Here is a 26,935-nt window from a genome sequence, read left to right as displayed (position 1 = left end):
CAGGCAGGGCTATTAATACCCCTGTGAGTACATTAGACAGGAAGTGCCAGGTTAGCACACCCACTGGTCAGTGGCTCTCAAACAGAGAGGGGTGGTTGACCATCTACCCAGTGACACATACCAGCCCTCTGCCCAGGACTTTCACACTGTTTCTACTAAATGAACAGGCTTCTTTTAGTCTTTCGGGCAAGAAAATAGAGTATAAAACCGTGTTTTCATTAACATTTTATTTTACCCCCATTGAATTCTTTGATATCATCTGGCAGTAAATCGGAGCAGGGTTGACAGGTTGTAGTCAAACTGGGGCAAAGTTGATTGAGCTGTAGTAACTCCCCCAAGGTGATATACTGCCACCCAGTGGAGAGAAATGGGGAAAAAATAACTCAAACAGGCAGAGTTCAGTGTCATTCATGTTTTATTGGTCCCAGTGTTGTACAGTGCAGTCACATTCCAATACAGATAGGAATGACCTATATGTCTACCAGAACTGGGGGGAACATTTGTAAATAAGTGTAGCATCTGTCTCACCCAGACGGCTGGGCTTCACCACAGAAGACTAGGAATGCTAATACAGAGTTAGTTTAATGTACTGATGTACGGTGATCGGCAGTTTAACCGAAACAAGCTGAACGGTGTTGAAGCAGTAAACTTTTAATTTCCTATCCGGTCTTTAGCATCACTTATCTCTCTCTGAAACTTTTTAGTCTTCCGTGCGTGTGGAATTTACTGGACCCAAATAATACAGATCTGCAGGTAAAATGACAACTAGCATTTCTCATGTTGTAGAAATCCCAAACTTGTCTAGCTCCAAAACTAAATCCTAAAGACATACTGAGAGGTTGTTCAGTTCAAGTGCATTTCCTATGAGCTATGCCGGATCCAGAGATCTTGTTTTTCAAGAACAGACCACAAATAAGTAGCTAGCTGAGTGACAGAGGGTGCGGTTGATGGTGATCGATACATAGTCACCTGAGTTAAGCACAGAGGGAGGGAACAGGACTACCAAGGGGTGAGGAGAAGAGTCCACAGCTGAGTTATAAGTAGTGGCCGTGCTAGAGGGGCTGCCAGTAGGAGGTTATTTTCTTATACTGAGCCCTCACAGAAGGATCTCGCCTCTTCCTCTTGTACTGACGGGTCTTGATGAGCTCTTCATCAGTGTTCATACTCGTTTCTTTGACGGCTCAGTGGCCTTTTCCCCATCAAGTCCTTTCTGTTGTCCGGATCTGAGCATAGCGTATTTTAGACCTGCAAAAATGGACAATTAGTGATGATAATGATGATTGCTGTGTGTGTGTGTGTGTGTGTGTGTGTGTGTGTGTGTGTGTGTGTGTGTGTGTGTGTGTGTGTGTGTGTGTGCATGCATGCGGTGTGTGTGTGTGTGTATATAAAGAGTACCTGGGTGTCTTTTCTGAACTCTGTCTGGCTTGAGAGGCACTCTTAAATTGCGCTTCGAGTCTGGAGTAGATTCCTCCTGTAGGCTGCAGCAACAGCACACAGACACACACACACATGCGCACACACACACAAATTGTCCAGAACAAAAACAATCCGACATCAGGCAGCTGCAAAAACTAGGACAGCAGAGCTTGACAGCTCAACACCAATCATTTCATTTCATTACATTTCCAACATCCTGATACTAAATAACAGTTGGCATGTATATGAACAGACACTTGCCTCTTTGGAATCCTTAGATTTGCTCTGTTCCTGGTCTCCAAACCTCATCTTAGTCAGGTAGCCGATGACCTCCACCATGCGGCGCTGGTCTGGTTCATAAAGACAAAAGTAGAGAATAAAAACACAGCGAGACAGAACTTAATGTTAACTTTCAAAAAAAAAAAAAAAGTAAGAATAAAAGACAAAAGTAAGAGCATATCTAAGACTCAGCATACTTGATAGGCCTAAAAATAGGAAAGTATTAACAACATTCAGTTCTCTTTTACCTTCTTCCCTCTGAGCGTCCTGGTTGTATCGCATGGAGCGAGAACTGTCCCACTTATTTTTCTGGACACTCACTCTACAAAACACACACCACGGGCACCCAAAAGTTCAGTTAAACAACATTTAAGATTTCTTTAAAAACATCAAAGCTGAGCATAAACACACTTCCATCCTCATGTGATACTTTAATACAGAAATATGTAAGCATGAGTCGGAGGATTTTGTAAAGGAACTTGTGTTTGCAGATTAACTCACATGAAAGGTGTGTTGTCCCTGGACTGGGACTGAGGGAAAGATAATCAGATTTAGAAACCACAGACGATGCAAGTTTTAAAGTTACAGTTGACCAGTAAATCTGTACCGTACTGTGTTATTTGAGTAGGAATACAGTTACTAACAAATGTACAGTTAACACGTCTCTAAATGTAATGTAACTGTAAAAAATAAAGAAGTGAACAGTGTAAAAACAGACTACAGGATGTCTGGTTCAATCTACAACAGCTAATGGAAGCCATTAATAAACAGTGTACAAGAACTGTCTCTTTAAGCAGATGTTTTGCAGTAAAGTAGTAATGCAATATTTAGAGTCACTGTGTGTACAAAGTCATGGAAGCTGAATTATATTCGCTTGAATAAACAAATGGTACACTTCTAGTGTGTGTACCCCAACTCCATCTATGCATCAAAAATAAAGCAAAGTCCCTATAGTATCTATATCTAATCTATATTTCAGACATCTCCATTATTTGTATGAAGTACACCCTGCTGCTATTGATGAAGCAGGGTGTATTATGCTACAGTACAGCATTTACTATGCTGCAGCTTTACACTGTATCGTACCATAAGACCAAAACAAAACCAAAAAACACACATCTTTTAGATTTTCACGTTGCAGTCGGCAGTATTTTGCTCCACAGAGAGGAATTTAAATTGAATATGAATGACTCACTTTCTCTGCTTTGTCTTTGCGCTGGAAGTTTGGAGAGGATATTTGTTTTTTCAGAGGTCTGTGGATCTTCTTGGCCTTCTTAGCAGCTGGAAACAGAAGAACAAAACAAAAACAACATGACGAATATGCTGAGGGCATCTGACGCCACCTGCTGGCCGAAGGGTGTTCTGTTTTATGTCCCATCTTTAGAAAGGGCTGAAACTAACAATGAAATGGTAACGTTTTTTTTTAAAAAACAGACGTAATGAAAATGCACAGTGAGGTAGGAACAGTGGTGATGTGCTATCAATAAAGAAAAATGTCGTGTCCTCATTTTACTTTTATCATTTAAACCACAACAGTGACTCAGCGTTGAAGGGAAGCTGCATCCAGCAGCACAAGGGTTAAAGGAACTGATTCACTGAAACACATCATAGAAAATAAACATGCCATTTATTATGGGGTGGTTAGTCACAGTAAACGACAACCTGAAGGCGTCGTATGTTACATGATTAAAGGAGTCAAGGAGTGACGAAAAATGACGTGATGTTTTACTCTAATTCTTCAGATAACATGACAAACTGCAAATGATTGTTTGCTTAAAGAAATAATACACAAGGGAGAGTATAATAGATAGATAGAAGTATATTAAATGTATGATTATAAAAAAAAAACCCGTCATCAACGTATCCATATATCACTGTTATGATATTAATAAAATTGTCAGAAATAGGAATTGGAATTTGTATCACCCTATCACCTATTACCTGACGGCATCACTACAGTAATAACTGTTATGACTTTCTATCACCGTCCACTGCTCCAAACGTTTTGGTGATTATATACATAATTAACCATATCAACTGCAATTAAACTGCCAATACAAGACAATGTTGTTATAATAGTAATGGCGAGAAGAGTTAGGAGCCTGTAAATTAAACCAGGCAACAGCATTTTAATGACATGAATATATATCCATTATTTCTTTCTTTCAGACAGACAAGCAGTGCACCTGCTCTATTTCCACAACTTCACGCATCACAGACTTATCATCATAGTTTAATATTTTCAACAGTTTCTCCTATTAAAGGACAATTCCGGCGCAAACTGAACCTAGGGGTTAATAACGTACCGAGTTCACCGTTCTCTGGGATTTGTTTTCATGCTAATCGAATGTGACCAGTTTAGACAAACCGCTAATTAGCTTATAAAGGTAGTCGTCGGGGCACTGGTAAAGTAAAATGAAATCGCTATTTCTATACCACTAACAAGACTCAAAATAGTCCAACACTTCCACGGTAGCATAATGAGGGTCCCTACATGTAAACCGAAGCATTGAGAACTTTGTAAGTGTACAGACAGTTTATTAAAAAGATAGTTTATGAAGACAGTACCGTTCACGTATACAGTCGGGTGCCATCTTGGGAAAACAGTCATGACCAGTCGAAAGACGAACGCCGTGTAACATAGCTCAAGCACGGCGTTCATCATTCGACTGATGGAAGTGTGGTGCTATTTTGAGCCTTGTTAGTGGTATAGAAATAGCGATTTCTTTTTACTTTACCCTCTGCCCCGAAGACTAGCGTTATAAGCTAATTAGCAGTTTGCACTAAAACTGGTCACATTCGATTAGCATGAAAACAAATCCCATGTGTTATTAACCTCTAGGTTCATTTTGCTTGGATTTGTCCTTTAACTGTTACTATTACTAATGAAGACACAAGCTGTTTGGTAGTAGCACTGACTCAACTAGATGGTGGTCGAAGCGCCAAAAACATACATTTGAAAAACTCAACCTCCTTCTGTGTGCTGATACAGTTGGCAGGTGTAGTTTGGTAGAAAGAAAATAGTAAGGGACTGTTCATTATTTAATTAAGGGGCCACCGGAGGAGTTTTGTGGCCTCTAACCTAAAAAGACTCCCCTCATCAGTAATAATTTTCCTATGACCCTCCAAAATGATTTGAAAAAGAAGCATGACCCTCCCCTTGCATGCAAGTTTGCACTTAGCAAAGAAGTACATATACCATTTGATTTTTACAGCTATGACGTACAGGTGTTAACCTCTGCATTCTCATCTTACACATCACACTCCTCTGTTATGGTGTGGTGGCCATTTCAGTAGATTTACTCACTAACATTGTTGTGGAAACACAATAAGCATGGAAACTAAATGCACTTAATGCATTACTGCATTACTTCAAATACTAAGTTACTCCTCTAGTAAACTAGTATTGAAGCTGAACATTATATTCCAAAACACATATGTTTATTTTTAAAGCAGATTTTAAGTTACATTGTAACAATTTAACAATTCGCCCTTATGAAATCCAATCGCGGCACGGCTGTTTTGGAACTCAATAGACAGACGCTTAAATTCAACTAAAATGTAACAGTGAACAATCAGTGTTGGACCTACAGTCTGTTGAGATGCCTCTCCAAACTCACCATAAAACGTTAAAACACGTTGAGAAAAAAGATCCGTATTTTGCCGTAATCCAATGACACGGAAAAAAAGTAATCCACAGCGATCAGTAGATCTACAAAAAGGTAAATGATACGGTGTATCCAGCAAGGCCGATACGAGCGTCACATTCACCAGCCAGCTCCAAACAGGTGAACGAGGCCTCTCCACTTCGCCGTTTAAACAAAGTGGAATAAACGTATAAAAGTCCAAATCTACACAAAACCCACAACCAATTAAGCTGACATCACATTTATATACGTGGCATTTAGGAAACCTTTATTGCAAGGTTGGCACGGCAAGATGTCCAGATAGTGTAACAGTAACTTTCGTTTTTTGCGTCCTGCTGCTCCCATCGTCAGCCAGGTAATAATTTGTTTACTAAAGCAGTATATGAAATCAGATGTATTACCTATCACCATTTAGTTGTTTTGTGTTATTTAAAATATTTATAAAATATCTGGTCATGCCAGATGTAATTATTCCACTCATTTTTTAAACAATGCAATTACCTGTTTCAGCCCCCCCCCCCAGAGAGGTCAGACCCATCTGCTAGGGGGCCGAGACTGAGCGCTACATGAATAAATATGCACCAAACAAGCCACTTTGAAATTTTGCTCTTTTCATGAATAAAAAAGTTGGGTCCCCCCCCGCCCGGACTAAAAAATGTTGGATGACCCTCCCCTCAACAACAAATAAAAAGACATGACCCTCCCCTATTTTCCTCCGGTGGTCCATTCCATAAATACTGAACTTTTTCCTAAGAGGAAAAATATGTCTTTTTGATTTTGGGGGCAAACTGTCCCCCAAAATTAATGAATTAATTAATTAATGAAAATCAATATTGTCCACAGATCATTCCCTAACTAATGTATGTGTTGCAGCCCTGTAAGTGTGGCTCAAATCAAAGCCAACCACATGGAAAGCGATTACCACAAACATGACTCATTATTTCTGTCTGATGGCGAAGGCCACACAGCAGCACAGGCATAGAAAACAACAGCTGCCACTGTGATCCAGCTGTGATGTGTCACAAAAAAGCTAAAAAAAAAAAAAAAAAAGCTCCCCTACCTTGTTTCTTGGACTGCTCCTCTTCGTCCCCCACCTCATCCTCGGTGACCTCTGACCCCGTGGTGTACTCCTCATCCTCCGACAGGAGAGACTGCTGCCTCTGGAAGGGTGAAAATCACACATTTTAGACATTGCTACTCAGCTGCTTGATGACAATGACTTTAATCTAACAAAAGATCTCAGTAAAAGCACTCGGAGGTGTGTTTGTAATTGTGGAGACAGACGGCTAACAAAATGATTAGTAGCAGAATATACAAGCAGACGTAAGGAAGGAAATTAGGGGAACGTCCTACCAATTGCAGACTCCAGTTTTTCAAAAAGGAAAACTGGTCGAAAAAAAAGAAAAGTAGTTGAAGTCAGAACCAGAAAAATGACATGCTGGTAGAAGAAAGAAGCATCAGACAGAGAAAGAGAGAGACTCACAGTGCTGCCGTCTCCTCTCAGAGGGCCGAGCAGTGTCGGCTCCATGAGAACATCACAGTCCGGAACCTTTTCTGCACTGGAGGGACTCTCCTCAGTACTAACACACATACCAACACACAAAGAATTGAATTTTATCGGAACCTTTTTATAACAAGTGTAGGGCTGGGTGCCAAATTCAATACTTTTTAGGCACCGACTGAATTCCCTTTAAAGTATCGAGTATCGAAAAATGCCTCGTCATTCAATAGCCAAATTCAATACCAAAGGAGTAAATCTCTAGCCTGACAAGCCAGACCCACATCAAGATGTTGGGTCTGGGAACTCACCATTGGCAGGGCTCAATCCGAGGGGTGGGATAAACGGTTGTCTTTCAAATTCTCTCTGCACACAATAGGATAGCGCTACAACCAAGCAGAGCAACAAAGAAGGTAGCGAAGCTAGTTGATAGATTAAACTTTTGCCGTATCCGGTCGGCAAAACTCCGAACACATCTTCCTTTTTTAAGAATGACTTCAGTGCCGTTCTTTGTTCTTTTCTCAAAGAAAAGCTTAACTCCAAGTCTTCCAGAGTCGCAGCCAAAGCCGATTCGAAAGACCGCTGTTACCAGCAGCAGCAGCCATAAGCCCGCCCACCGACTCTATACACGATGTGACTGGCCCGGCCAGAGTTTGGTTTTTCCAGATCGCAAGCCAACGGAGAGTTGCTAGACCCCCTGGCTGCAAATTACATTTGCTGCCGCTACGGTCATCAGCGTCAGTGAGCCAATAAGCACGCAGCATGCTTTTACCAAGATCTAATCATGTTTGTGATTGGCTGTCTAATGTTACACTAGGGATGAGCGAGTACAGCATTATCTGTATCTTTATCTGTATCTGTTAACCATATGAATTATCTGTATCTGTATCTGTACTCGGACTGGGCGGGCCTAACCCGGAAGTGGGCGGGATTTAACCCGGAAGTGGGTCGGGTTGTCTTGAAATGGGAACATGGCTTTAACCGGTATGTTATTTTAAGCATGCAATTGATATGGGTTGATCAGAAATTGTTATATTTATTGCTGATTAGAAAACTATTTACATGACATTGAGCTTCAGATCAATGGTTTTGATCACGATAACAAACAAACTATATACAGAACAAGTTTTGCAACAATGAATACAACACATGCGGTTGCAATTATGAAGTAAAATGTAATGAACAAGAGTTTTCATACTCAACATAACTTTCTTTTTTTAACTTTTAATTTTTTTATGATCAGTGTGATCATAAAATCACACTTTTTTTTTTTTTTTGGTTCTTTTTTATTTTTTTTATTTCCACACCAGGTATGTGTGTGTGTGAGTGTGTGTGAGTGAGTAAGAGAGAGACAGAGAGAGAGAGAGAGAGAGAAAGAGAGAGAGGGGGGCGGGGGGGACTGTGTTCTACGGATCAAATAGTCCGACGCTGTTTTTCAGATCTGTTTAGAGCCAGCTGACGGTTTAAAAAAGAAAAAAAATCTCCGACAGGCAGAGACGCAACGCCAAGCACCACGTCTGAACAAACCCCACGTTTACCAGAACTCTACTGGTTAATAAGTAAGTACTACAAACCGAAGTAAAAAACAAACCTGAAGCTGAAGAAACCCTAACGTTAACGGAAAAGACCCGCGAACCTGAGTGACTGAGGGAGAGACAGAGACAGAGAGAGCTGTTCTGTGTAAGTGAGCAGTGCGGGACACAGCAACACAATAAATCTGTATGTATGTAGGGGAGGGGCGCTGTGACGACTAGCCTATCACAGAACGCAGACACAGTCAACTACCCAATGAGGATTTTTATTCAATCCGAGCACAGATATTGACTTGTATTACTCGTATAATACTCGTACTCGGCAAAAGTGCTTTATCCGTACCGGATACTCGTTTCAGCCGAGTATCCGGCTCAACTCTACGTTACACATCGTAGAGACCCGCAGGAAAAACTCCACCTTACGCACAGAGACAGGGCTCACGTTTGTGCCGTAATGTGTAATGTTGTAATTTCTTTTTGTTTTATGAAATTGTTATCGAAAAAAAGTAACGCTTAGGAACCGGTATCGAAGTTATCGGTACCAGTACCGGTATTGAAAATGTTTGAACGATACCCAGCCCTAAACAAGTGCTCCTGTAAAATGTCGGCTAACAGACACACACACACACTCATGCTCACCCGTCTGCAGGTGGTGTGTTGGACAAACACACAGCGTCTCTGTGCAGCAGCAGGTCATTTAGGACTCTGGTCTGGGCTGAGGTTACCTCATCACAATTCTCTTCATCAGGTACGTTCACTATGTGGTCTCGCATCTTACAGCCCTGAACACACAAACAGGATTTCCTGAAGCTTTGACACGCAGCTTGAAATGTCTCTCAGCCACAAATGCATGCACAGTAGACTTAGTATTGGGGTCGTCGGTCAGGTGACATTAAAGACAAACTAACAAGCAATGTACTGAATTAACTCCTACATTCACTTTAGAATATCCTCTGCTTTCCTTTCTTTGTTTTACACTCTCTTTGTCTTGCCTACCAAGGAAACTAGAAAAAAAATCTAGCAGTAGTTATATATATTAAATATATATATTATATATATTAAATACTACCTCACTGAGAAATAACTATAAAAGAGCAAATGAGGCGCCAGATAGCTCAGTTGGTAGAGCAGGCGTACATATATATATATATATATATATATATATATAGAGGTTTAGTCCTCAACGCAGCAGTGCCGGGTTCAACTCTGACCTCGGCCCTTTGCTGCATGTCATTCCCCCTCTCTCCCCTTTCATGTCTTCAGCTGTCCTGTCAAATAAAGGCCTACAAGGCCCAAAAATAATCTTTAAAAGAAAGAGCAAATGATCACATGATGCACTTTATAAAAAATAGGTTACATGGGCATCAGTCTCTTTGTGCTGCAGTTTAGCTCGTGTGGATGTCTTTGTTATCTGTGAGCTACATTTATTCATCTGTAGCCACAGAGGATAACAGGGGTCAGTCCCAGCATGCAGTGGGACGGCACTCTAAACAGATTACTTATCTGCACTTCTTTACAAGCCAAGTAGAGGATTTTTACACATAATGGTTCAAGCATAATAAGCATTACTGAGCAGCCATTATCTATAATCCACCTGTTTTACTAACCAAAGTAAAGAGAATGTGAAGCATGCTAAATATGAATTAGTTACTGTTGAACCAAGATTAGTTTTGGTTAAGAGTGGTTATAACGGTGCAATAAATAGAACATTTGTGTCATGGTCCTGGGTTTTATTTCCTGTTTTATTTTGTAGATTCTTCTCATCTTCATCTTTTGTTTTACTTCCTGCCTTGTGTGTTGTGATTGTCTGCCCTGCCCTGATGTGTTTTTACCTGTTCCTTGTTACCACCCTCCTTTCCTTATGTATATTAGTCTTGGTGTTCTCCTGTTTCAGTGTTGGATTCTCTGCTTTAGTTTCTGGATCCCGGTGTTATTTTTCCGAGTGCTTACTTCTCCAGTGTTTAGTATTTCTTGTCTTTTTGTCTTTTGTTGTTAAAGCTCTCTTTTTATTCTGACTGGTCTCCTGTATTTAGGTCCTCTTTTTAAACTCTTCAGCGTGGCAATTAGTACACATACACTACCGGTCAAAAGTTTGGGGTCACTTAGAAATTTACATTCCACTCCATTACAGACAGAATACCAGCTGAGATCAGTTGCATTGTTTTTTTTAACCACGGCAGCAGTTTTTAGATTACATTATTGCAAAAGGGTTCTTGACTGTGAAAAAAGTGGCTGATCTTTCATGCAATATCTACATTGGCCATTATCAGCAACCATTCATCCAATGTTCCAAAGTCACATTCTGTTTACTAATCTGATATCATTTTAAAAGGCTAACTGAGAAAACATTGGAGAACCCTTTTGCAATCATGTAAGCACATAATGTAATCTAAAAACTGCTGCCCTGGTTAAAAAAACAATGCAACTGATCTCAGCTGGTATTCTGTCTATAATGGAGTGGAATGGAAATTTCTACCCCAAATTTTTGACCGGTAGTGTATAGTGTGTGTGTGTGTGTGTGTGTGTGTGTGTGTGTGTGTTTGTCCATACCTTGGGCATACCAGAGGGGTCAAAACGGAGAACCCTCTGATTGCAGCAGGGGTAGATTCCTGCACCATGCCAGCCTTTCTCAGTATCCATTCCAGGGTACAGCACACTGTCTTGGTGGTACTTGCAATGGGTTAGCTCTGCACACACAAACACCTACACACACACAGAGAAATTCTTTAGTGCTTAGGTTTATAGTATCAACATTACTACTACTAAATACATAACCTTACATGAATACACAAACACACACCTGTTGGCATCGGAAGCAAGTGAGGTAGTTGATGGTACCCCAGATTCTCCAGTAGACCAGGACCCAGGACTTGAGTTCCTCATACAGACCCGTGATGTACTCATGCACATCCCAGCTCTTCTGTCTGCAAACGTACACACACACACACACACACACACACACACACACACACAGTGATCAAGAGATTAGCCCTTAAAAGGTAAAATAGTATATTTCTGACAGCTAAACAAATACAGGAACTACAGGTACAGGTACGTGAATCTTTACACGTGTGGGAACAATAAACTATAATACCTAGTGTGTGTATAAATGATCTCTCCGCGAGCATCTATGTTGATTTTCCCTGGAACACAAGAAATCTTTCTCTCTGTGTCTTTGGTCAGCAGCTTATGGCACAGACCACACCTGGGATTAAACACACATATGACAAATAGTGAGACTGACACCAATAAGAGAACAAATATCAAGGTAAGAGAAAAATTGCTTATGAACTCACACACGCTGTTGCTAAGCAGTGAGGTAGGTACTGTAACTGCTTGGAGAAACTCAGAGGCTCCAGCTGCTGCTACTCACCTGTAGAGAGTCGAGGCGTTTCCTGGTGAATCTCTGCTCTGGTAGTTGGGATCGAAGAGACGCTCAATTTTCTTCTGAAACAATTTGCTTTGAGGGAGAAATAAAATAAAAAAGAAATTCCTAGCATTGGCTGTTTTTGCAATTTGATGTTATGACCTATTATCATAGAGATAGATATCTCTATAACAAGATTCATCACATTCACCTCACATCACATTCATCCAAGATGCTTCGAGAAACGACTTGTAATAAAAATCCAAACACCAATATTCTGCATCTCGTTTAGGGCTGCACGATATGAGGATAATATCTAATTGCGATTATTTTTGATTATCATTAGTCTCATTTTCATTACAAAATATTAAAATAAAATAAAAATGAAAATGATTATAATGTGATTTTTGCGAGGATCTGTACCAAACAAAGATGCTTTCTTTAGTCTGTTGGATACGATTTGTAGGCTGGGACGTCTCTGCAGCACCACAAAACTTAATTCAGAGTGGTTTGACACATATTTTGCCTTCAACAAATATTGCGCCATCCCTGCGATTTGGATATTGCACTAGTCCATATTGCGATTTTGATTAAATTGCGATCAATTGTGCAGCCCTAGTCTCGTTACCTTTTGAACTTGTCTTTTTTGTCCCTGATGTCGTCGGCCTCGTTGTGGTTGAAGAGTTCGGCGATGCGTGTCGCTAAGTTGCTGTTGATGCAGTTCATGTTGCAGGGCGTAGCCACGATTGCGCTCATGTGCTTGTGGCAGTACTGGATGCACTCCTCCACCTGAACATAGACAAACATATACCGCTCTTATAAGACCTTTCACAGCAACAGTACATTAAATGTCAATGATCTTACATAAATAGTAATCAAACACTACTTTATCAGACACAGCAATATACTGCAATATTGCTACAGTGTTAGCTCTGTCTAAATAACTCTTGAAGGCAAAAGAACATCTACACTTTTAACATTCATGCAACATCAGCTTAACAATGGCCAAAGGTCACAATCTATATATAGGCCTCTTGTTTTTCCTGGACTAGGAGAGAGTAGAAATGATCAGTTCTAAAACACATTTTCAAGCTGCTGGTAGATATTCTTGGGAATATGTTATTGCCAGGCTACATGACAATAGTATTTTTTTTTTACATTTGAAAAACAAAAGGCCCGAAGCACATCACCACACATGGCGTCGCACGTCACAACACTTACTAACGTATCCATCTTCAAGAACTCGGAGGAGATCAGGATTGAGATCACATTGCTGGGCTCTGTAACCGACAAACACCACATAACCAACCAAGCAAACCCCACAACCAGCAAACAACACAGAACACACAGCCAGTGAAACACCAATCACACGCCACGTTTAGTGACCAAGAAATGGAGCAACATCCACGGATTTACACAAACAGGTAAGTTACAGCTCAGGCGTTCCTATGTGTAAGAATGTGATATTTATTATTATTGTTTGTTAACAGTTTGCCCAGAGATTTACCGAGGCGGGGTTTGTCCTTGTTTCCCTCCCCTGCAGAGTTCCTCCTGACGTAGTTCATGAGCCAGTCAAAGATCTGTACGTCACAGTGAACGGAGATGTCCACCTCCTCCCACCTCTGCGGGTCCACAGACAAATACTCGGCGAAGTAATGCATCTCTTTAACTAGAAGCTCTCTGGGACACGTGAAGTCCTGCTTCAGATTCTTGGTCTCGTCACACACATGGATGACCATGTTGGGACTGTAGGAAAAAAGTTCAAATCCATAATTTGAAAAAACAAAACAAGAAAAAACTTACCTGACAGTAAAACTCACTGCTAAATATTGTATAGCTGCCTTTAAAGTCCACAGGGTGTGAGTAATTCCTACTGAAAGGATTTTAATATGAAGTGGAGTATCATTTAAAGATAGAGCATGTGCATGCGTGTGTGTAAGAAATCAATGTGAATTTTTGTGAACTTGGGTTCACTGCTATTGGAATCAGCACTTTGTAAAGACTGAGGATGAGCTCTTAATACTTACTCTCGTGGCTTCTGAGGTTTGTCATCCTCCTCTGCAGAGACCCTTCTCTCTTTCTTCTCCACAGCACCAACCCTTCTTGTGGGCGTAGATTTAGAGCATGCTGACAGCAGCAGAAAAAAATTAAATATACTTTAAATCCAGTTATCAAACAGTAACCATCAATACAACAGCTACACTTTTTTTTTTGGCACTGACATATATTTTAAGCATTGTACTGCTCTAAAATATTGGCTTGTTCCAGCAGTCCATGTTTGCTAGCCTGAGAACATTTTTAGATGGCGCTCATGTGCTTGTGGCAGTACTGAATGCACTCCTCCACCTGAACATGGACAAACATATGCCGCTCTTATAAGACCTTTCGCAGCAACAGTACATTTAATGTCAATGAGCCTACAAAAATACTAATCAAACACTTTATCATTGCTACAGTGTTAGCTCTTCTCACAGAGCAGCAAGTAAGTACAGCAGTGGATAAAAGCAAACATGTGAGGGGAAATTCCCATGAGAAATACTACACAGAATGAAATTTAAAGCTGCAGTAAGTAACTTTTATAAAAAATAAGTTTTTGTCATATTTGCTAAAACTTTCACTATATCCTGACAGTACTAGATGAGACAGATATAATGTCTATGGAAGAAATCATGTTCCTCTGCCTCCCCCTAGTGCTCATAATGGCATTTGCAAGATTTCACCGCGAAGGAAAACAACCAATCAGAGTGGAGGAGTCTCTCAGGCAGTGTCAATGACTGTGTGAAGTCCTCAAATGTTTTCAGGTCATATTTGAGTGTACTGTTTAGCTGTAAAATGAGAACGTTTGTGACCCGACCCCCATGTTGAAAACAGTCGAGCCAAAACCAATCACTGCTCACTGGCTGGAGCAAACTCTTACAGCTAAACAGTACGCTAAAATATCTGTTATCTGTACTACTCAGAATGGCACTAACTGACCTGTAACTTTGCTGCTGCTCTGGCTGCTTCCTGTCTCCACCACCTCCCCGGTGTCCAGCAGTGTGGTCAGGCCGTCTGAAGGGGAGGGGCTTCCTTCTGTCAGGGCATTACATTGGTTGTCCACATGAGGAAATCCCCCTGTGCTCTTCAGCTCCTCAAATCGATGGGCACACTGGAAGATCACATCAGTGCCACAGTATTATTTATTATCAACAAGCCAGGCCTAATGTTACTAAACCATGCAATGACTGATGGATGGGATTGGACAAATAGAGCGGTGGATGGATGGATGGAAGCATCATAGTTACCCAGCATTCCAGTTACCTCCTTGGGAGTGAATCCTGGAACTAGCTTGGCTACATTGTCCCAGTTTATGGGCTGGGGCACTCCCCACAGAGAGCCCAGCACCATGTCCAAAACCAGGACGTTGTTGTCATAGGGAAAGTTGTTGTTGTCCGAGCAGAAGCGGCTCATTTCTACAGAGGCAGAGAGATGAGAAACAAAAGACAGAGAGTTAACAATGAATGTCTACATTTGCTGCAAATCTGCTGGATCATGATATCCAAATTAGAGCTAAAATTTTCAACAGAAAATGAATTGGACTGTTGGTCGGGCAAAAGAAATGGGTTTAACGAAATTTTGATGGGCAATTGTTTTTAACCATTTTATAGGCCCAGCGGTAAGTTGTTTAATCGAGAAAATATGCACCACATCAATAATAAAAATGAATAGTTAGTCGCAGCCCTAATCTAAATTATAAATGACTTTATCATCTTAGATGAAATCGGTATGACAGCACTTGAATCCATACACAAAATAGTACGAAATATGAGGTATTGCAGTCACAGCTGAGAATGTAGCTAGTAGAGGGTAATCACTCTTCAGTCTGGCCAGTTTTTATAAACGTTAGCCATAAAAATATATATAAATTATAACATTATCCTTCAAAAGGCAAATTTACATACTTTTTTCCATACATCAAAATAAATAACGTTAGTCGGTCTAAATTGTATATGAATAGACTTGTAAAGGATTGTGTTTGGTGAAGATGTCTGTGTAATGTTTATGCGTCATTTACTAGAAAGCAAAGTTTCTATAATTGTCTACCACATAAACACATCACAGGTCATAACATCCTGGAGGGAATGCAGAGCTTTACTCTGAGATAATGTTAGCAGCCAAAGATAAGGTCGAGGATTTGTTCATTTTACATCCATTTGTTGATACCGGCTTATGGCATAAATCCATGGTAGACCATAGAGAAACTTAGTAGTGTCAGTAGAGTAGCGATGCTAGCGCAGGCCGAGTCACTCTGTCCTCCTCCTGCTGCATTATCAGATGCTTTTAGGTCAGATTATATACAGATAGTTCTGTACACATAATTCAAACAGCAAGAATAATGAGATATCGTTGACATACTTCTCTGGTGTCGGAGTTGTTCTTCCCCGTCGTCTCGTACAGTCAACCAAGCGGGTGCCCGTTTTATGTCATTGTGTATGGATGATGCTGATGCTGCGGTCCTCCTACCGGCTAACTGCAGCTATTGCTAATGCTAGCTTTGAGAGACAGTGTATCTGCTGCCTTCAGGTACTTAAGGAACGCCTAGCCAACAACTCGACACGACACCAGTGATGCAGTCAGCCCGTATACGGATATACAGTATGTACGTGAGTCAGCCGCATAGTATTGCCCCGTTGTTGGTGGGTGTTGCTATTTTCTTCAAATTAGTCATGGAATGTCAGGATAACTTGTACGGTAAAACATCCCATTAACAAATGTGCTTGCTTTAATCGAAGTAGGCAAGGTTTGCTTTGTCCTCTGAGTGAAGTAGCTCACGTTATGCGGTCGAGCCTTTAGCAATTAAAGACAAAGTAGACCATGAGTTAAGTATCTTTTGTCAAAGTAGGCCTACTATGTCCAAGGTCAATAATACCTTTAAGCCCAACTGCACCGACAACTACAGTCCATGAAGGCATCATTAGCTTCACTCTGCAAGCATATCAGCTAGCTAGCTAACGTCAAGTGGCTACTTAGCTATCTTCGTTTGTAAACTTTTAAGCCCAGTAGCACAGAAAAATGATATCGACAGGCTGCGCTGTCAAAATGCAAACTCAGCGGACAGGTCCTAAAATAATGTGGAGAAATAAAAACTGTTGGTAAATTCCGTCGGTAGATATCTGCTGACTCGTCCCAGTTGTCGCACTGCAGCAGGTTAGGCGTCCTGTTGCTTAGAGACAGCGGCTGAAGTGTTTCTGCCGTCAGTCCTACTTTTTAGAAAACTAAATAAAGTTACCTGAACAAAAATAAAATACTAAAAATAACGTTACCCCATTAAAACCTAAAACAAAAAAAAATAAGATCTCTTGGCCTTAAGTTTTGCTCGTAACTTGAGATGTTACTGATGTGAAAACCCTGCTCCTACTCATTAAACCTACTGTATAGACCTTTTAAACGGCAAACATGTTGACATGTCATAGTAGGAAAAGCACAGGTGTATTCAAAACCATTAATGATGGCTGCATTCCACTTATGAGAGCCCCTGGTATTGTGCTTAGCGGTCTAGCCTACATGTGAAACTCGGAAAATTAGAATATCATGCAAAAGTTCATTTATTTCAGTAATTCAACTTAAAAGGTGAAACTAATACATTATATAGACTCATTACATGCAAAGCGAAATATTTCAAGCCTTTATTTGTTATAATTTTGATGATTATGGCTCAGCTTATGAAAACCCCAAAATTCAAAATCTCAGAAAATTAGAATATTGTGAAAAGGTTCAATATTGTAGGCTCAAAGTGTCACACTCTAATCAGCTAATTACTCCAAAACACCTGCAAAAGGTTCCTGAGCCTTTAAATGGTCTCTCAGTCTGGTTCAGTAGAATTCACAATTATGGGGAAGACTGCTGACCTGACAGTTGTGCAGAAAACCATCATTGACACCCTCCACAAGGACGGAAAGCCTCAAAAGGTAATTGCAAAAGAAGTTGGATGTTCTCAAAGTGCTGTATCAAAGCACATTAAGAGACATTTAAGTGGAAGGGAAAAGTGTGGAAGAAAAAGGTGCACAAGCAGCAGGAATGACCGCAGCCTGGAGAGGATTGTCAGGAAAAGGCCATTCAAAAATGTGGGGGAGCTTCACAAGGAGTGGACTGAGGCTGGAGTTACTGCATGAAGAGCTACCACACACAGACGGATCCTGGACATGGGCTTGTCAACCCGCTCCTGAACAACAAACAACGTCAGAAGCATCTTACCTGGGCTTACATCTTACCTGCTCAGTGGTCCAAAGTCCTCTTTTCTGATGAGAGCAAATTTTGCATCTCATTTGGAAACCAAGGTCCCAGAGTCTGGAGGAAGAATGGAGAGGCACACAATCCAAGATGCTTGAAGTCCAGTGTGAAGTTTCCACAGTCTGTGTTGATTTGGGGAGTCATGTCATCTGCTGGTGTTGGTCCACTGTGCTTTTATTAAGTCCAGAGTCAATGCAGCCATCTACCAGGACATTTTAGAGCACTTCATGCTTCCTTCAGCAGACAAGCTTTATGGAGATGCTGACTTCATTTTCCAGCAGGACTTGGCACCAGTCCTGCCCACACTGGTTCAAACCTGGTTCAATGACCATGGGATTACTGTGCTTGATTGGCCAGCAAACTCGCCTGACCTGAACCCCATAGAGAATCTATGGGGCAATGCCAAGAGAAAGATGAGAGACGTGAGACCGAACAATGCAGAAGAGCTAAAGGCCGCTACTGAAGCATCCTGGTCTTCCATAACACATCAGCAGTGCCACAGGCTGATAGCATCCATGCCACGCCGCATTGAGGCAGTAATTCATGCAAAAGGGCCCCAAACCAAGTACTGAGTACATATGCATGATTATACTTTTCAGAGGGCCGACATTTCTGTATTTAAAAACTTTTTATTTTTTTATTTTATTGATTTCATATAATATTCTAATTTTCTGAGATTTTGAATTTGGGGTTTTCATAAACTGTAAGCCATAATCCTCAAAATTATAACAAATAAAGGCTTGAAATATCCCGCATTGCATGTAATGACTATATATGTGGCTGTAACACTATTACTTCAAACCTCTAATATTGACTGTTGATTTGTGTCTATCCTACTGTCTACTTTATTCCCTTATAATGCCCATATTTAATGCTTAATGCTTATAATGCCCATATTTAATGCTGTCTTTATCCTTGCACTGCTATAGTTTTTATATTACTATGTTTACATTATTCTCTTATATTGTCCATATTTAATACTGGTCTCTAGACTTTATCCTTGCACTATTGGACTTATTTGCACTACCACCATGACACACCCTCTCATAGAGCACCTTAGCATGCATACTGAATCACAGGGTCAGTCCCTGCCCTGTCACTGCAAGCGTCTCATGCTTATACATCCCTTAGTACATTCATGTGGATTTTTTATTTAGTATCTTTTCTTTTGTTGTCCATATTATTCATGTGGATTTGTTATTTTATCATCCTGTTTATGATGTATGTGTATGTTGTGTGTGGTGTCTTTAAGCTACTGGGACCTTGAATTTCCCCTTGGGGATCAATAAAGTATCTATCGATCTGTAATATATTAGTTTCACCTTTTAAGTTGAATTACTGAAATAAATTAACTTTTGCTCGTTATTCTAATTTTTTTTCCGTTTCAGCTGTGCTTTTCCTACTATGACAAGTCAGAATATCTGCTGTGAAGAAGGTCCATAATCCAACTTTCCACTCATATACTTGATTAATTACACAATGGACAAAATGTTTTTTTTTTATTATTATTTATTTTCAAAATAATTATATTAAATATTTACAAAATTACTTTCTGTGACCAACGAACAGCTAACAATGTGCAAAATGAGCCCCTTCCCATTCTGAATGAATCCAATCACATTATTTCACAAAGAAGACAATGCAGAGGAGCAGAGCAGCCTACAACTGAGGGCAAACAGAAAATGACAATTATATTATCAAACAAAATACCCTGGCTTTGTCTTTACACTCTATACAGCTGATTTATCAGTGCACCTTATTACCTTAAACATTGAAATAATTCTTGTTATAGAGCAATCTCAATCTGGTACATCTTGAATCAGACATGATCTTAAAAGAACAGCAGTGTACCATCTTTCTTGTACAAGCTCTGACTGAAGAAATGTAAGAATAACCTTCTAATTTGAAACACGCTGGTTCTAAACAGAACAGTACAACAAAGAACCTATGCATGGAAACCATTTTTGACTGTTAACCTTATCAGAAGGTCCACATTGTGTTCGATGATATAAAACCTTATAGGTGAGCCTAGGAACTACTTTGAGCAATTCTTGACGAGGTCTATGGTGTTTCTCCAAATATCTACTGTCGGCTGATTATTAGTCAAGCTTCAGAGTTAGACTGCAAACAAATATTGACTGAGCCAACCAGTGTTATGAACACACATAGACTTGCATACACAGAAATCCACACGTGCACAAACATCACAGATCAGTCTTCTCAGGGATGTTTAGCACCGTGCTGGAGGGCATACTGGGGTTGGATGTTCCCAGACTGAAGGACGATGGTGTTTCTCTGTACACTGATTCTAGCAGTTCCTCTGGGGTGTAGGCCGAACCAAGGCCTGGAGTAAAGCCTTGGGCAGTATTGGACTCTGGGTGTGCAGTAAGGGCTGTCGGGGAGGCCTGTGTGTTCCCTTGCTGGACCTGAGCAAGCCTCTCCATCTCTGTGTACTTAAGGCCTCTCCTCTTGCCCAGGACCTTGACATAGTTGGCTGGGACAAGTCCTGTGGTCTGGCTATCCACGCTGGCCAGCAGCCAGCCACGCACTCTGGGCTGTTGCTCTAAACACAGGGGAGAATAAAAGGTCATGATCTGACCTTATCAACATGGGGGAAACACTAACTATCTCTCTTTCGGAAAACCACACTGTTCTAGTTTTCCAAAGCATGCCTTGCTCTTTCATTATTGACAATTTGCTTGATGGGCTTCACTCAAAAGACAAACTTTCAAAAGCTATTTCTGATGTCTTTGCAATAAACACTATGCACTTACATGGACAGGAAAACAAGAGCTTATGTGGATCCCACCTCTTTCTGATATGTTTACAATCATCTATGATTGTTTATATGTAACGTGATGTTGTGATATTGATATATATAGTGAAATAATACATTTTCTGGAGAGAAAAAATATCAACTCAGAAGTTGGTTGTGGATAAAAGAACAAGATGAGAAACCAATTCAAGGAACTTCATGACATTGATTAAAAAAAAAAATCATATTTAAATCCAATTTTCTCATAAAACACTTCATTGATTTGCAACATTCCCCATAATAGTCTAGGACACCCAGATGTGTAAAACCATTTATGTATGAGAGGAATGTGAGGACAGAAAACAATGTCCAGCAGTTATTAAAGAGCTCTCACCTTTAGGGGCAAGGTTGAGCATGTCTCCAGCCCGCATAGAAATCTCCTCCTCAGAAGCAGCTGAAAAGTCATACTCCGCTCTGGCGACTACATGGTCATCCTCCCCGCTGGCCCAATTAGTGGCTAAATTAAGAAACACAAAACATCTTTACTTGTTAAGGGTTAAGAGTAAAAGACAGACTACATACACCAATTCATTCATCGGCTTCTCTGTTATAGAATATCGTTTCATTGATCTTTGACCAATTCTTTTGAACTAAAAAGTCCCATCTATAACTGATGCAAGTATTTGAAATGTCCAGCTACTTTCAGAGAGATCAGTGAAGGCTGTTTGGTTCTTTCTAGAGCAGTGGTTCTCAACTGCTGGGGGGGGGGGGGCAAAGTCTTGTGCCACCTGTGGATCTAGCAGTTCCAAGAAAGGGGGGACAGCTCCAGAACTTAAAAAGTTATGTTGATAAAAAAAAAAGTGCAAGTTCACAATCTCATCTGCAAGTACAAAATCTTGAATGCAAATCTCACCGTTTTCTTCAGCTGGACTGGAGCTCAGCAGTTTCCAGATAAGGTAGGGTCCCCCCAATACTACAGCGAAAAACAGAAAGATTGGCCAGGACTTCACGGCCGGACCCTCCATCCCTGCTCCATCCACTCTGGATGCACCTGTAGCCAGGGCATCGCTTGCACTGTCTGCCCACAAGTCGTCAACCTCAGCGTCTGACCTTCGCCCCAGCAGCCTCTGTAACCGTCGGTAGAAGTAGCGCAAGGTGCGTACCAGAGCAAAGGCTGAGAAAACTCTTGTGAGGTGTGAACGCAGCCGTGTTAGGTGGTTGGCTACATCCAACACCGCACGGAAACTGTTATACACAGCTGAAAAGGTGGCGTCCAGCATCATACTAACTGAGGTAAAGGCCTGGACAATGCTCTCGATAGACTGGAAGGCACCGCGACTGCTCTCCTCCGCCTGTTGCACAAACCGGCTGGGGGCAACGTCTTCCGTGTTGGAGAGGCGGCTGTACCCTCCTCCCATGCCGTAGCCACCACCACCACCATAGGTGTAGGGGCTGTAGCCCCCATACATGGAGCTCCCAAAGGGGCTGTAAGAGGAGGTGAAAGAGTTGTAGGCTGGACGGTAGGCCTGCTGGATGGGACGAGGGGGCAATGGGGGCACCATCCTGGTCAGGACAGGAGGGCCTGCAGAAACAGAGGGGCCTGGAGCTGGTCCAAAGTTTGAAGATCTGTTTGGTGAGAAGAAAAATCATAGGGTCATTTTTTTTAATGATACAGAAAGCATGGGTAACATTTCAATTAGCCTGATGCTAAACTAAAACTAAGGCATTAGAGATTCTGTGTAACTATCAGGATAATCCAAGACAACCCTTTGGATTTGTTTCAACCTTGATCAAATTGTTATGGACCACAGCAGACATTTTGACTTGTCATAGTAGGAAAAGCACAGCTGAAATTGATAACCTCAACGATGGCTCAATTCCATCAAGTGTCCCAGTAAGCTATTTCAGTGAGTCAGCATGCACAATACCAGGGCCTCTCCTAAGTGGAATGCAGCCATCATTAATGGTTTTCAATACACCTGTGCTTTTCCTACTATGACATGTCAACATGTCTGTCGTGAAAAAGGGTCTATTGGTATGAAATTGCAAACAGCGATGTGACCTAAATTGAATAGTGCTTTAACGTTATTGAACAGCAGAGATAGTGACAACTAAAGAGACAGTTTTATGGGAATGTTTACCGAGTGGCGTATTCAAAACTACCCTAAGTGGAGAGAAGGGCAATTAAAATGATTTGTGCGGCGTTTACATTCATCATTAAGATATGCTAACGTTACCGTCTACCTGGCGAGACACTTTCCCTAACGTTAACGTTAGCTAGCTACTTCAATAGAAGAAGGCAAATGCCAGGGCCTCATGGGGCCTAACGTTAGTTGGTTAGCTATTAGTACAGCTGCTACTTTGTTTAAATGCCCACCGTCGGCAAGATATTCGGGCAAATGGTGATTGGTTTATTGGTCAATGATTTATACCACCATATCAAAGGCTCCACTAGGATGATCACCTAGCTTGTGCTACAACCTTAGCATAAGTTAGCTAACGTCACCAACAACAGCGAACCAGCTCCAAGTCAGTAAACGCAAAACAGGTCTATAGCTGTCGTTTACCTGTAATTTATAGGTGCACTCATTGCCCCTGGAATCCGCCTTTCCCATGGCTTTGGTGGGGGCTGTTGATCCATCGCAAAATATACGTCCACAAAGTGTAAATAAAATGCGAACTCTGTTCCCACCCATAGGTTCCCACCTGACAGCTTCTCCTGCTGCCTTCCTGTTCTCCTCGTAGTTTCATACTCTAACATCGCAACTCATGTGTGTGTTGTTGGATTCAATAGCCCTAAACGGACTATAACAATAGTGGATTTATAGGTACATATTACTTTGTCTTCTGGTCTGATATATTTTTGGCACAGCTTCCATCTCTAAACAGACATAATGGAATTTCTAATGTTCAAAGAAAGTTCCACAATTGAAAAAATCCCGACAACTCTTAAAGGCACCAACTGGTCTGTGAAGTTCTGTGATCAGACCAGAATAACTGATAGAAGATAGATTCAGTTAATACAACCAGAGAATGTCTGATACAACCAAATATTCTCTATTAATCTATGTAAAGATCTGAATATTTTTGGCGGTAAATTAGATGTTTTTATTTATTTCTTAATTTTTGGAACTGCTTAAATTACTTAACAATCCATTAATAATCCTTTATGTTTTTCACACTCGATTAGTAAACCCTGGACGCATAAAGATTAAATGCACTTTTCACTTCTGTCCAGCAGAGGGTACTGTGACTTATTACAAAACAAGACCCTCGAGATAGACTTCTGCAACCTGCAGATAAAAGAGAATATCCCTGCTTACGCTGTCGTTAAACAAAGAACACGGATTTGCATTAGTATTTTACTAATTAATGTTCAGTCACATTGACAGCCGTCATTTAAAATTCCTAGTGGTTTGGCTGAAGAGAAACAGAAACTGTCCTAAAGTTTGGCCTTAATTATGTATAGGCTGTCCAACCTGCTTTAGGAAGTTCCATATAAAATGTGAGCTAAATAAACAGACTACTGTCATCAAATAAACATGATACATAAAGTCTGCTGTCCTCAGATGTAATTCCCCACATGAGAACAGAGTGCTGATTTGCTTCTTTTTAACACTCGACTGTAAGGTGCTAAGATATATATATAACAGCTGCTTTTTTATTTATTGAAAATCCATTCTAAGAAAGAAATTACATGTTATTCCCACCTATCTTAAATAGTTGTATTATTTCACACCATCAGACCAGTGACAGTAGACGGAAACTTGCCTGCAAAGCATCTAAAAATAGAAAAAAATTGTGGCATGACATTAGTTTGTCACATTGAGTAGGCCTACTATTACCATATATCCTATGCCAATCTTCTTTTATTGCTGACATAGCAGCTCTGAGGTTTGACTTATACTATATAAAATGTGTGAATTGGTTTGAGGATGGATTCCCCCTTTGAGATTTCACTGGCAGTGTTGTTCAGTTAACCCAGCAGTCAGGTTTGAGAGGGGGCGGCTTGTGACTACGCTGTTGTGAGTGTGAGGAAAGCTACTTTTGAACGCAAGTGCAGAGGTGTAGGCCTACGGTGTGGGTTTTAGGAGGGAGCCCTATGATGTCAAGTGTTGTGTGTGTGTGTGTGTGTGTGTGTGTGTGTGTGGGGGGGGGGGGGCATATATGCAGAGCTGTCACATTAGATACACTGGGGGTAGGAGGACATAGGATGCCTGTGTGATGCCACAGTGTAGGTGTGTGAGAGTGAGGCTGCCGTTTGTGACATGACGGTATCAGGATCCCAGGCGAAAGGTGGGAATCCAAAGTGTTAGCCTGTGATGTCGCTGTGCGTGGGAAGATGCTATAGCTGATGATAGTCCTGGTATTTGGGGTTTGGGCCTGTGACCTTTTTGTACCGCGGCGATATAGGAAGGTCAAAGATAATGAACGATCATTACATCTAAGCATATAAAGTAGAAATACATTACATAGACACTCAAACATGACACCCACATGTGTTTGTTGGATGTAAATTTGCTGCCGCCTCACTCTTCTGGTTTCAGGCTTTCCACCAGATTTTGGAACCTGGCTGCAGGGGTTTTGCTCCCATTCATGAACTATTAAAATGAAATCTGAGAAGAGAACATAACTCTTTGGTTGAACTGCACACAGCTTATAGAAACTTTGGATTCTTGGCGAGAGTTAGATGAGAAGATCAATACCACTCTCATGCCTATCCATTAAATATAATATAATAATAATATAAATAATTTCCTGCAATGTTGAACTGTTCCTTTAATTGAAACTAATCGGCTAAGTCAAACTATATGAAAACAGCCCCAGACCAAGAGTACATAAAGTAGGTGGAAATACTTTTGACCATATGTTTATGATATTGATATATGTTAAGTTAAAGGGGACATATTATGCTCATTTTCAGGTTCATACTTGTATTTTGGGTTTCTACTAGAACATGTTTAAATGCTTTAATGTTTAAAAAAAAAACACATTATTTTTTTCATACTATCTGTCTGAATACACCTGTATTCACTCTCTGTCTGAAACGCTTTGTTTTAGTGCCTGTCTTTTTAAGCTACCATCCGGAAAAGCCCAGTCTGCTCTGATTGGTCAGCATTTCCGGGTCTTCCTCATCTGTGCTCTCTGCGCTGTCACTGCAGCATCATTGCAGCCGGGGAATGACTGAAGCGGCACTGCAGTGGCACTTTCTACCTATATATATATATATATATATATATATAGTATAGTTGTGACATCACAACCATACAGAAATCCTGACGGCTCGTTTAAAGGCACAGTTTCTGAATATGGTCTTGGTGCATTTCTCTGCGGATTGATCATTTTGATACTTTCACAGTATTTAAAAGCACCTAGACCTGCTTTATAATAAAAAGGCATGGGAATGTCACTTGTTACAATATGGGACGTTCAAGGCATGAACATGGATGAATTTAGCTGCATAAGCTCCTCAAGCAGAATGTTTCAAAGTCTGTGAGATCTGAGAGAAACAATCTGATGTCCTCCTGTTGGGTTGGCAAGAAATCACCAAAATGAAGCTGCAGCAGGGTTGGGGGGCTACTAGAGGCTGTTGCACCATTCTTTCTAATGGCAGTCTGATATTTTTAAAAGAAGATGTGGACAACACATTTCACAGAGATTGAAAAAGATTTGCTGGGGCATCCACAAACTTACCCTGTATATTCCTGTGTTTACAACCACAATAGATCGTAATCATAAAAGACTGATTGACACCATAAGGTAGTTCAAAGAATCCCTATGCTTTCCCTGATACTCTATATCTGCCAAGTTTCTGTTCCTACAGTACAGATTTAGCCTACTGGTTCAACCAGGCTTATGACTTTACGCCACTACTCTTCCTTTACTCGCTCTGAAATTACAGTGTTCCTAACAGGTTATATGGTGTAGTTTTGCTGGGCAGCACGCTGGATTGGCCTGAAAGTGATATGGGTACTTTACACAAAAGCTGGTTCCTCCTTGCTCTGTGTGTGTGTGTGTGTGTGTGTGTGTGTGTGTGTGTGTGTGTGTGTGTGTGTCTGTGCTCTCTTTGTGCTGCATACGTGAGTATTGCCCAAAGTATACATGACAATACAAAAGTGGAATTGTCAAGATAACATGTTGGTGGAACAGACAGAACTTATAGTTGAAGTT

The 26,935-nt window shown here is 40.8% G+C and overlaps 2 protein-coding genes across 6 annotated transcripts; both read right to left on the bottom strand.

Annotated features, from left to right (window-relative positions):
• Positions 1–397: 397 nt before the first annotated feature.
• Positions 398–17,203, bottom strand: kiaa1841 (KIAA1841 ortholog). Of its 5 annotated transcripts, none has more exons than XM_031284132.2 (21): positions 16,135–17,203; positions 15,040–15,191; positions 14,716–14,887; positions 13,767–13,866; positions 13,247–13,485; positions 12,961–13,019; positions 12,368–12,528; positions 11,746–11,832; positions 11,467–11,577; positions 11,173–11,296; positions 10,923–11,075; positions 9,012–9,154; positions 6,826–6,922; positions 6,696–6,728; positions 6,403–6,502; positions 2,891–2,976; positions 2,197–2,225; positions 1,944–2,017; positions 1,678–1,766; positions 1,396–1,478; positions 398–1,245 (listed from the first exon to the last, which is right to left on the bottom strand). In XM_031284132.2, the coding sequence occupies exons 2-21, from the start codon at positions 15,187–15,189 to the stop codon at positions 1,200–1,202; spliced, it is 2,136 nt and encodes a 711-aa protein (XP_031139992.1). In that variant the 5' UTR covers positions 15,190–15,191; positions 16,135–17,203; the 3' UTR covers positions 398–1,199. The 5 variants fall into 5 exon arrangements, with proteins under 5 accessions (XP_031139992.1, XP_031139990.1, XP_031139991.1 ...); XM_031284130.2 differs by having other exon boundaries at positions 1,396–1,471; positions 16,135–17,200; XM_031284131.2 differs by having other exon boundaries at positions 1,396–1,471; positions 13,767–13,863; positions 16,135–17,200.
• Positions 17,204–20,011: 2,808 nt separating this feature from the next.
• Positions 20,012–23,594, bottom strand: pex13 (peroxisomal biogenesis factor 13). The gene is made up of 4 exons (XM_031284135.2): positions 23,332–23,594; positions 21,678–22,390; positions 21,159–21,281; positions 20,012–20,572 (listed from the first exon to the last, which is right to left on the bottom strand). Exons 1-4 carry the CDS (start codon positions 23,523–23,525, stop codon positions 20,214–20,216), a joined length of 1,389 nt encoding a protein of 462 aa, XP_031139995.1. The 5' UTR covers positions 23,526–23,594; the 3' UTR covers positions 20,012–20,213.
• Between the last annotated feature and the right edge of the window lie 3,341 nt (positions 23,595–26,935).

This window comes from Sander lucioperca, chromosome 15 (genome assembly GCF_008315115.2).
Source record: "Sander lucioperca isolate FBNREF2018 chromosome 15, SLUC_FBN_1.2, whole genome shotgun sequence".
Taxonomy (NCBI): Eukaryota; Metazoa; Chordata; class Actinopteri; order Perciformes; family Percidae; genus Sander; species Sander lucioperca.
This window is presented reverse-complemented; position numbering and strand designations above follow the sequence as displayed.